General features: G+C 42.4%; 1 protein-coding gene across 11 annotated transcripts in view; it reads right to left on the reverse strand.

Moving 5' to 3' along the window:
• ppfia4 (PTPRF interacting protein alpha 4) overlaps positions 1 to 15,310 on the reverse strand; it is a 774,853-nt gene that overhangs the window by 11,235 nt on the left and 748,308 nt on the right. For all 11 annotated transcript variants that reach the window (XR_010020122.1, XM_063065583.1, XM_063065586.1 and 8 more), the window contains 3 exons: positions 13,952 to 14,127; positions 13,779 to 13,847; positions 593 to 767 (listed from right to left, as the gene is read on the reverse strand). Coding sequence is in view for 10 of the 11 variants with exons in the window: in XM_063065583.1 (XP_062921653.1) it covers positions 593 to 767; positions 13,779 to 13,847; positions 13,952 to 14,127 (420 nt within the window). In the remaining variant the exon portion in view is untranslated. The remainder of the gene's footprint in view (positions 1 to 592; positions 768 to 13,778; positions 13,848 to 13,951; positions 14,128 to 15,310) is intronic.

Genomic DNA, 15,310 nt, shown 5'->3' on the forward strand with positions numbered 1-15,310 from the left:
ATTAGGAATTATATAGTCTTCTTAATAAGAGCAAGTGAATGAGCTCTATATCTTTTAGTGTTTAGAATTTTATTTGTTAATAAATATTTTATGGTTTTCAATAAAATTCCTTGTTTTTGAGCAAGATACAATTTGTCCTTGGTTAGCTGCATCATGTGAAATCTTAATTTATGGTATATAACCATGGTTAGATATTATTATCTTGCCATGACTGTCAATTAACTTTGTACACTTCAACACTCTAACGTAGGTTTTATATTTCTGTTGCCAATGGCGTTCAGCCATACGACAAGGACTGTAGTAGTTTCAGACTGACAAGTGTTTCTTTTGGCACTGAGAAAAGTCTTCGTCTTACCCTGTTTCATGCCATTCAGTGTTATGTTAATTCACCACAGCTAACAGTCAAGTTAAACATATTAAGGATGCATTCACATGCATTATTTCCTAGCTGTAAAAATTTGTTTTGCAATAAAACTGTGTGGAATTGACTGCAAAGCATGTAACCAGTTTAAATATGAATCAATGATGCTCCCTTTGTGAGCAGGTAGCTACCAATTTGATTCAAAAAGGCTTAAAGTTGGTAATATTTTACCTTCTGGTTGAATTTTCTTCGGCTGCACAGATGGGGCTGGGGAGGACATTGCTGTAACTCTGAACCCAGCAGGCAGTGTTTCTGTAGACCCCGGCATCATGGTTATACCATGAACCTCCCGTGGGCGAAAGCGTTTTCGCCACGATGGTGCACGCCTGAAACTTTTGTCGTCACCCTGTAAAACAGGAGCATAAAACAATGACACTAACAGAATTAGGAACAAGAACATGTTATGATTTTTAACAGTTAACATATAACTGCCCAGAAAGGTCAACCCTATTCCATCACATTTTCTCTGACTTTGTACTCACCTGCCAGGTTCCAAGACTGGATATCACTTGATTAAGCACTCAGATATCCTCTGGCCATCTTGTATCATTCTCAAAAATACCAGCACATTCTTCTTCTACTAATGTAAATTTATTTATGGTTACCAACTGCTATGCCTCTGAGTCAACTTTGCTCACTCTAATTTTCTCCCTTCTCTCTCATGCACTCTGCGCTCATCTTTTCACTTCCCACACCACATCCACCAAACTGCTGGCCCCCCAGTTGTTGCCAATATAAACCTTCTCAGTCACTTTCAAAAATGTCGACATTACCATTCCTTATTTGTGATTCTTTTACTGCTACAAACTAAAGTCTCATTTCCAATTTACAAAGTTTGTACCTTCCTCATCTAAAGTTCCCAGCTTTCTGACCGTGTATGCAGCATCTCCAATTTTGCGGATGACATGAAGCTGGGCGGCAGTGTTAGCAGTGAGGAGGATGCTAAGAGGATGCAGGGTGACTTGGATAGGTTGGGTGAGTGGGCAAATTCATGGCAGATGCAATTTAATGTGGATAAATGTGAAGTTATCCACTTTGGTGGCAAAAATAGGAAAACAGATTATTATCTGAATGGTGGCCGATTAGGAAAAGGGGAGGTGCAACGAGACCTGGGTGTCATTATACACCAGTCATTGAAAGTGGGCATGCAGGTACAGCTGGCGGTGAAAAAGGCGAATGGTACGCTGGCATTTATAGCAAGAGGATTCGAGTACAGGAACAGGGAGGTACTACTGCAGTTGTACAAGGCCTTGGTGAGACCACACCTGGAGTATTGTATGCAGTTTTGGTCCCCTAATCTGAGGAAAGACATCCTTGCCATAGAGGGAGTACAAAGAAGGTTCACCAGATTGATTCCTGGGATGGCAGGACTTTCATATGAAGAAAGACTGGATGAACTAGGCTTGTACTCGCTGGAATTTAGAAGATTGAGGGGGGATCTGATTGAAACGTATAAAATCCTAAAGGGATTGGACAGGCTAGATGCAGGAAGATTGTTCCCGATGTTGGGGAAGTCCAGAACGAGGGGTCACGGTTTGAGGATAAAAGCGAAGCCTTTTAGGACTGAGATTCGGAAAAACTTCTTCACACAGAGAATGGTGAATCTGTGGAATCCTCTGCCACAGGAAACAGTTGAGGCCAGTTCATTGGCTATATTTAAGAGGGAGTTAGATATGGCCCTTGTGGCTAGGGCATCAGAGGGTATGGAGGGAAGGCTGGTGCAGGGTTCTGAGTTAGGTGATCAGCCATGATCATAATAAATGGCGGTGCAGGCTCGAAGGGGCCAAATGGCCTACTCCTGCACCTATTTTCTATGTTTCTATGTTTCCTTCATTTGCATAGTTGAATACTCAGTAATCAGTTATTCCCTCTTCCACACCACTGAAAAGGCTAGAACCAAAGTTTTCTGTGTGACTGTAACCATCCTGCCTCATCGCTCTACAGACCACAGTGCCTGGCATTGTCAGCTATACTATTGTACTGCCGTAATAGCTCTGCATCATTAGGCAGTTCAGCAGGTATAGTACAGATCATTCTATTCTGAACTAAGACAAGAAATTGTATCCTGTGGAGCAACATTTTCATGTGCCATGCAATGAAATTTAATCTAAAATTCAATTCTGGTAAGATAGCGATGCGCTTGGAAGCAGTGGCTTCTATGGGGTCAAACAAAGGTGTTATTGTCTTTTTTAAATGTATTTTTTATGGTCACAAGACCCTGCTGGACATTAAGAACTTAAAGCACTGCAGGTCTACCCCATCAGCCAGTTGCTCGTTGGCGGAGAAACTGAAGGAGCTGGACCTGGTGTGGACCATGCTGCTGACTGTGACAGGGAGGCATCGGCGTGGTGCATTGAAACTGTGTGCAGTTTATCAGCGAGTGATTGTCTTAGTCGCTTTTCATGTGACTGCAAGACCCTGTTGGACATTGGTAAAGTGGAATGCTGTAAGTCCAGAACACTGAATTTTTGGCAGGCAGCAGGAAAGCTGCATGCCCTCAGTGGCAGAGGGGACTAAGCCTCAAGCCGTGGTGTTGTAACCGTCCAGGAGAGAGGTGTCGCTGTCGGTGTGGCACGTTGTTCATGCTGCAGTGTCGGTACTGCTCTCCAGTGTTCCCTCGGCAGAAGACAAGCTGTATTGTGTTCAACTGCAGACTGTTGCAACGTTTGTGGAGTCAGGGACTTAGACTATATTTTGTGGGACAGCATTTTACTGCTATCTTATATGCACTGTATGTACCTTGTGCTGTGTATGACTGTGGTGTTGTGTTTTGTACTTTGACCATTATACTTGAATTTGAACTGTGCTGAAATTGTAACTTGCTGCTTCAAACATTTGTCACAGGTTTCCTTGAAAGTAGCCAGATGTGCTGGTGCCCGGTCAGGCTTGTAGAGTACGGGTGCAATTATCAAAAGAACACAACTTGTGTTTGGCGCAGTTCTCGAGGTGTCGGGAAAAGACTTATCAAGAGGGAAAAGAACATTTTTGGCTACTACTAGTGAAGCCAGATGTAAAGATACATCTAATTCTGCTACATAGTCCTGAGCTGTTCCATCTTCAAGGCAAGTTCCTAACACTGTCTTAGAGGAGGATGCAGAAGAGGGTACCATGAATGTTTACCACCAGAGATGTGTGTCCCATAGACCACAGTTGATTTGTAGCATCCATCCCCATGACAAACGACCATTCAAGGGTAAGCCTACTGTTGCAAGTGTCAAGGGTAGTCACCTTCACGTGGATATCTGATTTTTGTTCATGTTTGAACCAAGCCATTACTGAAGTTCAGAGCTAAATGTTTCTGGAGAACCTAAACTGAGGATCAGTGTGTAGTCTATGAATATGTTCTGATTGGCAGAACTGTCACAATACTTTCCATTCATTGTTGATCATTCAAAATTGATTGGTTGGTCATTAGCTAGAATGGGCATGTCCTGTTGCTTTGTGTGGACGGGCATTTTTCCAACATTATTAGGTAGGGGCCAGTGCTCTAATTGTGCTGAAGCAGCATAGCTGGAGAGTTGGTTACTTCTAAAGTACATGTCAGCAGCACAGCAGCCAGGATGTTGTTTGGTCTTGCTGCCTTTTCTGTATTCAGTTTTTTTCAGCTGCTTCCTTGCATCAACAGAGTGGCTGAATACTCGTCTGTGTGAGAATTCAAGAAAAATTTAAGCCAGATCATGTGTGCAGCACATTTCTGGGGATGGCTACAAATAATTCAGCCTTGTCTTTCACAGTGCCTTTGTATTACACGTGTTTTTTTAAGGCTATTGCTCCCTCCATCCTCGGTCAAGACATGAACAGGTCACCTGCACAGCACTAATTCAACCTGCATTTTGTAAGATGAAGTATTATTAAGCTAGAGTATCTCCAGGAATATTTTCTCCTCCTTCCACCTGTACAATCAATCCTTCCTCTTTTTACCTCCCTCTAGTGCCCCTTCTCCTTCCTATTCTCCTCTCATATCAGATTCTTTCTTCTTCGGCCCTTTACCTCTTCCACCTATCACCTCTCAGCTTCTCACTTCACCCCCTCCACCACCCACCTTCCCCCTCACCTGGTTTCACCTATCACTTGCCAGCTTGTACTCCTCCCCTGCGCATCCGCCCCATCCCTGACCTTCTTAATCAAAACCAGAATCAGGTTTATTATCACAGACATACGTCGTGAAATTTATTGTTTTGTGGCAGCGTAACATTGCAAAACATAAAAAATTACTCTGTTACAACAAGAAATCTATAAAAAATAAGTGAGTCATTCAAAAGAGAGCAAAAATGTCATGTAGTATGGAGTGTAAAATGTCTCTTTAGCCACAGGGTGCTGAATCTGTGGAAATACAAGACAAAGAAAACTACTGAACACCATGTTAATAACACTAGATTAATAATGATCATTGCTAACAATCCAGAGGCATGCAGACGTGAGGCTAGCCGAGCAGAGGTGGGAGGAGGCGAAGGCGAAGGCGAAACTGAGGTATGGTGGAGGCGAGAGAGAGGAAAGTCCTGATATCTTATCGATTAAAGCGCTGGGCCAAATTGGAAAGGTCAGGTACAGGCCGAATCGTGGCAGCAGAGTCCAGGCCCCAAGTGTGGTCTGAGAGCGAGGAACGACCCAAAGTTTGGATGATTTAAGCACTGGGCCAGATTGAAAAGGTCAGGGTGTTGGGACCACAGGTGAGGGATGGGCTGGTTCTGCTCGCTGCTCTGCCACATTTACTCAGCTCTGCGCTGAACTGAAGCCATGGCCTGCTCCAGCTGTAGTGTTGCCTGGCTTTGTGTCTGTGGTCCCACGACGTTTACTCGGCTCTGCAATGAAGTGAAGCCGTGGCCTGTTCTAGCTACAGTGACTCACGGCTTCATGTCTTCTGTAGAACTTCTGTTCAGAATGCTATTTGCTTACTCTTATTGCTTACATGATTTTATTTCTTTCTGCGCATTGGGTGTTTGACAGTCTTTTTTAAATGGGTGCTTTTGGGGTTTCTTTGTTTTGCAGCTGCCTGTAAGGGTGTATTATGTATGCACATTTTGATAATAAATAAACTTTGAATGGTTATGGGGAGAAGACAGGAGAATAGGGTTGAGAGGGAGATGATGATGAAATGGTGGAGCAGGTTCGATGGGCTAAATGGCCTAATTTGGCTCCTATGGCTTTTGGTCTCATGTAGTTTTCTTGGTCTGTTCAGAAATCTGATGTTGGAAGTCTGGCTTCTTCCCCCTTCCTTTCCAGTTTCTGGTGAACGGTCTTGGCCTGAAACATCAACTGTTTATTCCTCTCCATAGAGGCTGCCTGACCTTCTGAGTTCCGGCAGCATTTTGTGTGTGTGTTACTCTGGATTTCCAGCATCTGCAGAATCTCGTTTACTTTTTTAAATTCATTTTGGGAGTTTAGCTTCACCAGTAAGGTGAACATTTAGTGCCTATCTCTAATTCTCTAATACACTCATCCACTTGGAAATTTTACTTTACTTAAACTTTCGCTCTTCCGCTGACAACCTCATGCTCTGTTCTGATCCTTCTACAGGCTCTGTACTGTCAGACTACCTGTCCAGCATTATCACTTATGCATTTTCCTGATTTCAAATGTTTTCCTGGCTGTCTACTGCTAAAAATCCTCCTTCACTTCTTTGTCAATAAATTAACTGACAGAGCCAATGCTCTATTTGTTGGTTTCCATTCTTTTACCCTGCATAAGCTCACCTCATCTGAAACTCTTTCCCCTATGTGTGCCCACTTTAGGTACAGCTCATGTATCAGCAGCACCTTTCAATAGACAATAGACAATAGGTGCAGGAGTAGGCCATTCGACATATTCTGCTGGCCTCTTAAATTAGAACTTTCAGCATTACATTTAAACCTTCTCTGCAACTTCAGTAGTTTCTCTTCCTAATGGCTCACACTGTATATAGTCGTAAAACTTGTGTTATTCTGTGCTGGCCTGTTGTGTGGTCACATTTTTGCTTCCAACTTCCAGCTTTAGAATAGCCTCTAAACCTCTCCCTGTTGTTCATCCCATTTCCTCCTTTAAGACCAGACATAACAAACATCTCTTGGTCCACTCTCCCTTTTATTTAAGACACTCATTCTAAATGTTCGCCTTGGCACTTGCCTTTGTTAGATTGTACTTCTGGGCAACATTGTGGGATGATGAAAATGCAATTGTTTGTTTGGGTTATTGTTTCAGAAACAACAATTGCCGATTTATCTGTGCATGAATATCAACTGTTGTATTTCAACAATCAAATGTATCTATTGGAAATAAAGACCAAAGTCCTAGCCCATTCTTCTCAGTTTGAAACATAAATAAGATGACAGCTTCTAAGCAAAGAATTTCTTCTGAAATCTATAAAATATTCATTGCAAGTTCAAATGAAGTATGACAGCAGTTCTTTTATGATTAAAAAAGGCTGGACTTAAAACATGTTCCTTGAGTGTTTTTATTCAAATTTATTATTGTTGAGATGCCTCAGTATTTTCACTTCAACTGCTCTCTCTCATACTTTGTGAATTTATGCCACAGGAAAGGTTTAGAGCATAGAACATGACAGCATATTACAGGGCCTTCAGCACACAATGTTGTGTGGAACTTTTTAATCTACTCTGAGATCAATATAACCCTTCCCTTTTACACAACCCTCCAGTTTTCTATCAACCATGTGCTTATTCTTTTTTACACATTAGTTACTTCAGGCATTGGATAGAAATTGTAGAAAATTTCATCTTCATAGAAGTTTTATCTGTGGTCAGTCAGTCATTTGTCAGAATAAAACATACTTAAGAACAGGAGTTGAACTTGGCTTGCCACATACTGCTCCTAGCACAACAGCAAAGTATCTACACAGTTCACTCTCTCTTTCCTGAAAACGTCAATATTTTAGCTCATGTGTTTAGTAACTCCCTCAGTCAGGTACTGGCTTTATGGTCAATATTTGCAATCTATACCGTGTTCAGAGAAAGCTTTGCACGAGGAGAAAGAAAATCATTTCACTTTGCCTTCCAGAAATATAATATCAAGCCTGTATTTTCATGTTACCAACTCACAGTTCACTGGAAAATATCAACAAATTACCTCAAATACTTTTACGATCATTCTATTAACTCTCCCTTGAACCACTCTTTCAATCTTGTTGACATCTTTTCGGTAGGTAGGTGACACACAACACTCCAAATTACGCCTCACCAATCCATTATTGATGTTGAACATAACATCCCAACCCCTGCGCTCAATACTTTGATTTATGAAGGCCAATGTGCCAAAGGCTTTCTTTATGGCCCTACCTACCTGTGATACCACTTTCAAGGAAATGTGGTTCTGTATTCCCAGATCCCTTTATTCTACTGCCCTCCACAGTGCTTTCTTACACACCGTGTAAGTCCTACCCTGGTTGTCCTCCTAAAGTGCAACACCTCACACTTGTCTGCATTAAATTCCATCTGCCATCTTTTAGCCTATCTTTCCAGCTGGTCAAGATCCTGCTGCAAGCTTTGATAGCTTTCCTCGCTGTCCACTGGATCCTCAATCTTGATATCACCTGCAAATTTGATGATCCAGTTTATCACATTATCATCCAGATCATTGATATAGATGACAAACAACAATACAGCCAGCACTGATCCCTGCAGCACACCACTAATCACAGGCCTCCAGACAGAGAGGCAACAATCTACTACCACCCTCTGGCTTTTCCCGCAAACCCAATGTCAAATCCAATTTACAATATCTTCCTGAACCTCTTGTCAAAGGCCTTGCTAAAATCCATGTAGGCAACGTCCAAAGTTTAAAGTTCAAACTAAATTTTATTATCATATACATATATGTCACCATGTACAACTCTGAGATTCATTTTTTGTGGGCATACTCAACAAATCCATAAGAGAATAATAACCATAATAGAATCAATGAAAGACCGCCCAACTAGAATGTTCAACCAGAGTGCATAGGACAACAAATTGTGCAAGCACAAGAACAAGAAATAATCATTATGAATAAATAAGCAATAAATATTGAGAACATGAAATGAAGAGTCCTTGAAAGTGAGTCCATTGGTTGTGGGAACAGTTCTGTAATGGGGCAAGTGAAGTTGAGCCCCTTGTTTGAAGAGTCTGATGGTTGAGGGGTAGTAACTGTTGTGAACCTGATGGTGTGAGTCCTGAGGCTCCTGTGCCTCCTTTCTAATGGCAGCAGTGAGAAGTGAGCATGTGCTAGGTGGTGTGGGTCCCTGATGCTGAATGCTGCTTTCCTGCAACATGGGGAGGGCTTTAACCGGGATGGATCCACTATTTTTTGTAGGATTTTCTGTTCAAGGGCATTGCTGTTCCCATACCAGGCTGTGATGCAACCAGTCAATGTACTCTCCAATATACACACCTATATAAGCCCGTCAAAGTTTTATATGTCATGACAAATCTCCGCAAACTCCTAAGGAAGTAGAGGCAACTCCATGCTTTCTTCAGAACTGAGGCAAGGCGAGGTGGTGGGCCCATTGCTGAGAGCATGGAAGAGTGTGAAAGGTCAGGCACAGGCCGAATCGAAACTGTGGGGTCCAGGAACCAGACTGTATCGATGCGGCTGAACACGATGCTCAGACAGAGATTTACAGGCGGAATCCAGGTGAAGTTCGGCACTTCCAAGCAGCTCATGTGGAGATTTAAACTCTGGGCCAGATTGAAAAGGTGAGGGTGTCGAGGCTGAAGGTGAGATGATTGAGATTGCTGTTTCAAGGCGTTTCCTTGGCTCTGCATTAAACTATGGGACTCTCTTGTGGACATCAATTCAGAAACACTATTTGCTCGCCGTTACTGCTTGCATGATTTTTTTTCATTGCACATTGGGTGTTCGATGGTCTTTTTTATGGATTATTTCATTCTTTTATTTTTTATGGTTTTTTTAAAGGCATGATGTGGTTTTTATTCTCTGCACATTGAGTGTTACATAGTCTTTTTTTTTATATGTACATATGGGTTCTTTTTGGGCGTCTTTGTTTTGTGGCTGCCTGTTAGGAAATGAATCTCAGGGTTGTATAATGTATACATACTTTGATAATAAAAGTACTTTGAACTTTGAAGATTTTTTAGACACCACCAACAATGCACAAAGACATGTCGGTTATCTCTAATTAGTCACTGTCTATTCAAATACCTATACTGTATATCCAGTCCCTTGGAATTAATTCCAATGACTTACCCACTACTGATATCAGGCTAACCAGCCTATAGTTTCTGGGCTTATTCTAGAGCTTTTCTGAAACAGCAGAACATTATCTATCCTCCAATCCTCTGGCACCTCACGTGTGGCTAAAGACATTTTAAGTATCTCTGCGAGGGCCTCTGCAGTATCTGCAGTCACCTCCCAACCTCCCATGGGGTCCAAGGGAACATCTTGTTAGGATTTATCCACCTTAATTTCCTCAAGACAGGAAACACCTCTTCCTCTATAATCTGTCTATGGTCCATGACCTCACTGCTGCGCCTCGCTTTTGTAGTCTGCAGCATGAGTAAATTCAGATGCAAACTGTCCATTTAAGACCTCCCCATACCCCTCGAGTACATCATATGCTCCTTCCTTCCTATACCTGCTATGCACCTCCTTCTTTTTCTTAACCACAACCTAAATACTGCTCAAAAACCAAGATTCCCTAAAGCTGTTATTCTTGATTTTTATTCTGACAGGAACATACAAACTCTGTACTGTCAAAATACCAGTTATGAAGGCCTCCCACCTACCAAGCACACCTTTTCCAGAAAACAAACTGTTCCAATCCACATTTGTCAGATCCTTTGTGATATCATAAAAACTGGCCTTCGTCCAATTTAGAATCTCAACCCAAGGACCAGATCCATCCTTCTCAATAATTATCTTGAAACTGATGGCATTGTGATCACTAGGTGCAGAGTATTGCCCTACACAAACTTTCCTTAATCACCTGCCCTGTCTTGTTCCCTAATAAGATCATAAGACCATAAGACATAAGAGCAGAATTAGACCATCTGGCCCATCGAGTCTGCTCCACCACTCAATCATGGCTGATCCATTCCCCCGCGCCCCCCCAGCCCACTCCCCAGCCTTCTTCCCGTAACCTTTGATGCAATGTCCAATCAAGAACTAGTCAAGCTCTGCCTTAAATACACCCAATGACCTGACCTCCACAGTTGCCTGTGGTAATAAATTCACCACCCTCTGACTAAAGAAATTTCTCTGCATCTCTGTTTTAAATAGATGCCTCTCTATCCTGAGGCTGTACCGTCTTGTCCTAGACTCTCCTACCATGGGAAGCATCCTTTCCACATCTACTCTGTCTAGGGCTTTCAATATTTGAAAGGTTTCAGTGAGATCCCCCTCATCCTTCTAGGTTCCAACGAGTACAGACTCAGAGCCATAAAACATTCCTCATATGATAACCCTTTCATTCCTGGAATCATCCTTGTGAACCTCCTATAGACCCTCTCCAATGCCAGCACATCTTTTCTTAGATAAGGAGCCTAAAACTGTTCACAATATTCAAGGGTGAGGCCTCACCAGTGCCTTATAAAACCTCAGCATCACATCCCTGCTCTTGTATTCTAGACCTCTTAAAATGAATGCTAACATTGCATTTGCCTTCCTCACCACCGACGCGACCTGCAAGTTAACCTTTAGGGTGTTCTGAACAGGGATCCCAAGACCTTTTCCATCTCAGAGTTTTCGATTTTCTCCCCATTTAGAAAATAGTCTGCATATTTATTTCTACTACCAAAGTGCATGACCATGCATTTTTCAACATTGCATTTCATTTGCCATTCCCTTGCCCATTCTCCTAATTGGTCTAAGTCCTTCTACATCCTACCTGTTTCCTCAACACTACCTGCCCCCTCCACCAACTTTCATATCATCTGCAAACTTGGCAACAAAACCATCTATTCCATCATCTAAATCACTGATAGACAGCATAAAAAGAAGCGATCCTAACACTGACCCTGCAGAACACCACTAATCACTGGCAGCCGACGAGAAAAGGATCCTTTAATTCTCACTAGCTGCCTCCTACCAATCAACCAATGCTCCAATCATGCCAGTAACTTTCTTATAATACCATGGGCTCTTAACTTAGTAAGCAGCCTCATGTGTGGCACCTTGTCAAAGGCCTTCTGAAAGTCAAAATATACAACATTCACTGCATCCCTTATATCTATCCTACATATAATCTCCTCAAAGAATTCCAACAGGTTTGTCAAGTGGGATTTTCCCTGAAGGAAACCATGCTGACTTTGTCCTATCTTGTCCCATGTCACCAAGTACTCCATAACTTCATCCTTAACGATTGACTCCAACATCTTCCCAACTACTGAGTTCAGGCTAACTGTTCTATTATTTCCTGTCTGTTACCTTCCTCCTTTTTTAAGGAGTAGAGTGACATTTGCAATTTTCCAGTCCTCTGGCACCATGCCAGAGTCCAATGATTTTTGAAAGATCAGTTCTCATGTCTCCACAATCTCTATCGCTACCTCTTTCAGAACTCTAAGGTGTAGTTCATCTCGCCCGGTTGACTTATGTATCCTTATATCTTTCAGCTTTTTGAGCACCTTCTCCCTTGTAATAGTAATTGCACTCTCTTCTCTTCCCTCACACCCTTCAACATCTAGCACACTGCTAGTGTCTTCCACAGTGAAGACTGATGCAAAATACTCATTTAGTTCATCTGCCATCTCTTTGGCACTCGCAATTATTTCTCAGGCCTCGTTTTCTAGCAGTCCTATATCCACCCCTAGCTCTCTTTTATTTTTTACATATTTGAAAAAGCTTTTACTATCCACTTTGATACTGCTTGCTAGCTTGCTTTCATATTTGATATTTTCCCTCCTAATGATACTTTTAGTTGCTGTCTGTAGGGTTATAATAACAGACCTAGTATTGCACTACCTCTGATTAGGCCCTCTAGGTATTGATTAGGGAAATTTTCATGAATACATTTGACAAACTCTATCTCACCCAGCCCTTCTACAGTATGGGAGTCTCAGTCAATAACTAGAAAGTTACAATCACCTCTATCACAACCTTACGTTTTCTGCAACAGTCTGCAATGTCTCTACAGATTTGCTCCTCTAACCTCTGTGGATTGTTGGGTGGTCTGTAATATATTGCCATTAATGTGGCTATCCCTTTCTTATTCCACAGTTCCACCCACTAGACGAGCTCTTCAGTATATTGGAAAGACTGTCTGAGCATTGCCGTGATATTTTCCCTGACTAGTAATACCACCCCTCCCCCCTTTAATCTCTCTCACTCTATCATGTCCAAAACAATGGAACCCCAGAACACTGAACAGCCAGTCCTGTCCCTCCTGTAACCAAGTCTCACTCAAGGCTACAATGTCATAATTCCCCAAGCTGATTCATGCCCTGAGCTCATTTGCCTTTTACTCCTTACGTTGAAATATACACAGCTCAGAACATTAGTCCTACCATGCTCAATCTTTCTATTCCTGACTTTGTATTTCTCTTCACAATGATAAAAAGGTCACCATTTCAGATAGATTTCTATTCGCAATTTTCCTAAGTGCAGCAGTCCAGTATCCTTCACTGGATTTGACAGCACAGTTGTGTAGGGAACAGCACAACGCCCTACAGTACAGGCAACTTGTGTTCAATTCTTGCTGCTGCCCGTGAGGAGTTTATACCTGTGACCAGGTCTGTATCCTCCGGGGCTCTGGTTTACTCCCTTAGTCCAAAAACACATTGGTTGGTACATTAATTGGTCATTGTAAACTGTCCCATGATTAAACTAGGATTAATCAAGAGATTGCTGGGTAGCGGGTAGCATGGTTTGAAGGGCCTATTCTGCACGGTGTCCAAACAAACAGACAAACAAATAAATAAATAAAATGGATACAAATTCAGGTTTCAGTTCTTATTCGTCAGCTTAAAAGCTGAAGCAAAAAAAAAAATGCTGGAAGAACTCAGCCAGACAAGCAGCATGTGTGGAGGCAAAGGGTGGCCAGTGGTTTGGTTGAGACCTTGCATCAGTCCTGCACGGTGTTAGCACAAAATGTTGATCTTCCCTTTGCCTCCACTGATGCTACTTGGCTGAGTTCTTCCAGCAGTTTATACTCCGCCCCAGATTCCTGCATCTGCAGTTTCTTGTGTTGCTTTAAAAACAGCAGCTTGCTAATACCTATGCTTGATCAAAACAATTCACTCTGGCAGTGAGCTGAGGAGGGATAATGCAGCAAGTATTCAAACTTAACCCCTTCTGATGAGATGAAGAGTAACCCTCTCCCTTGAATCCAATTCTTGGGAACTGTAGGCCAACAGTTTAACATAATCAGACAACACAAACTTCACACCTCACTTTTCCCATAGGGAATTCCGAAAGAATCCCTAATACTCACATCATCCAACTTGCGCTCAGTTCCTAAGGCCAACAGGTTGTTGAATTCACGCTCCAAGACCTGCCTTGCCTGTAAGAGATTTATATTGAAAAATTAACTTGCAGTTCAACAGTGGCACAATTACTCAGAAATTCAAGAAATGAAGGAAGCCAAGGCATTATTCCTTAGGTTACCTGAGTATTTTGTGTGGGAATCTGTAACAGTAATGCCAAACTGTTGTAATCAAAATTTTCATCTAGGGCTATCAAGGCTCCATGTACTCCACTTTCAAGAATGTTGTTTGCATACTCACGCAGTCCAACAGATTGCACCCAGTGAATGACTTGGTCATTAGTCCACACCAACACATCTAGGCCAAAGTCAAACACAAGTCATTGATTGAGAGTAAAATAAATGTTATTTTCACCATAAACAGAAGAGATTCTGCAGATGCTGGAAATCCAGAGCAGCACACACAAAATGCTGGAGGAATTCAGCAGTTAAGGCAGCATCGATGGAAATGAATAAACAGTTGATGTTGCGGGCTGAGATGCTTCATCAGGACCTCAGAGTACATATGGAGTACGAGCTAGAAGGTGATCAGTAGTTGCATCTATCATCATCTAGCTTGTAGCTTGTACCTTTCCCCACCTTCTGGTTCTGATGTCTTCCTCCCTCCTTTCCAGCCCCGGTGTTGGATTTTGGATCTAAACTTAAACTGTTTGTTCATTTCCATAGATGCTGCCTGACTTGCTGATTTCCTCCAGCACTTGTGTTACTTGTATAGAGGCAATTATATCATTTCTGGGGAGACCCATATTACATGCATAGTTGTGTGTTCAGCACTACAGACATTTTTCTGAATAACACACAGTAAATGGCTTTGCTGAGGATTACTTCAGACTGATTACATTGCTCTTCAAGAAATATGGTCCAGTAATTCAGCTGTACAAATTAAATGACTTGGTGTGGATTATAAATATTCTTTTAGTGGAACAGAATTACGAGGAAGTAGCATCAGGAGCCACAGGTGAATGAAATAAACGGAAAAACAATGGGAGCATAACTTTCTTCATCCGCATTTCAAAGAAGCTTTACATAAAAATAAATATAAAAAACACATTTTGTTTACGTCTCTATATTCAAATTGAACAGCTGAGCACATTAAACAAATAACCTGCTGGTTTGTTATTCAGATTCAGTATCAAATCCAGCTGTGGTTACTCCAGTGCGATGCTTCACTCATCCAGTGGAGGAGAGGGGGTAAGGGGTGGATGGAGGTGGCGGGAAGGGGGACAAGGAGGAGGAGGGGGGTGAGGAGGCAAAGGGGAGGGGAAGGGGAGGGGGTGGATGGTGAGGGAGAGGATGGGGTGAGGTGGAGGAGGGTGGTGAGGTGGAGGAGGGGGTGAGGTGGAGGGGGGTGATGTGGGGGAGGGGTGATGTTGAGGAGGGGATGAGGGTGAGGTGGAGGAGGGGGTGATATGGAGGAGGGGGTGATGTGGACTAGGGGGTGATGTGGAGGAAAGGGTGAGGATGAGGTGGAGGAGGGGGGT

The sequence above is a fragment of the Mobula hypostoma genome, chromosome 13, assembly GCF_963921235.1.
Source record: "Mobula hypostoma chromosome 13, sMobHyp1.1, whole genome shotgun sequence".
In the NCBI taxonomy this organism is placed as follows: Eukaryota; Metazoa; Chordata; class Chondrichthyes; order Myliobatiformes; family Myliobatidae; genus Mobula; species Mobula hypostoma.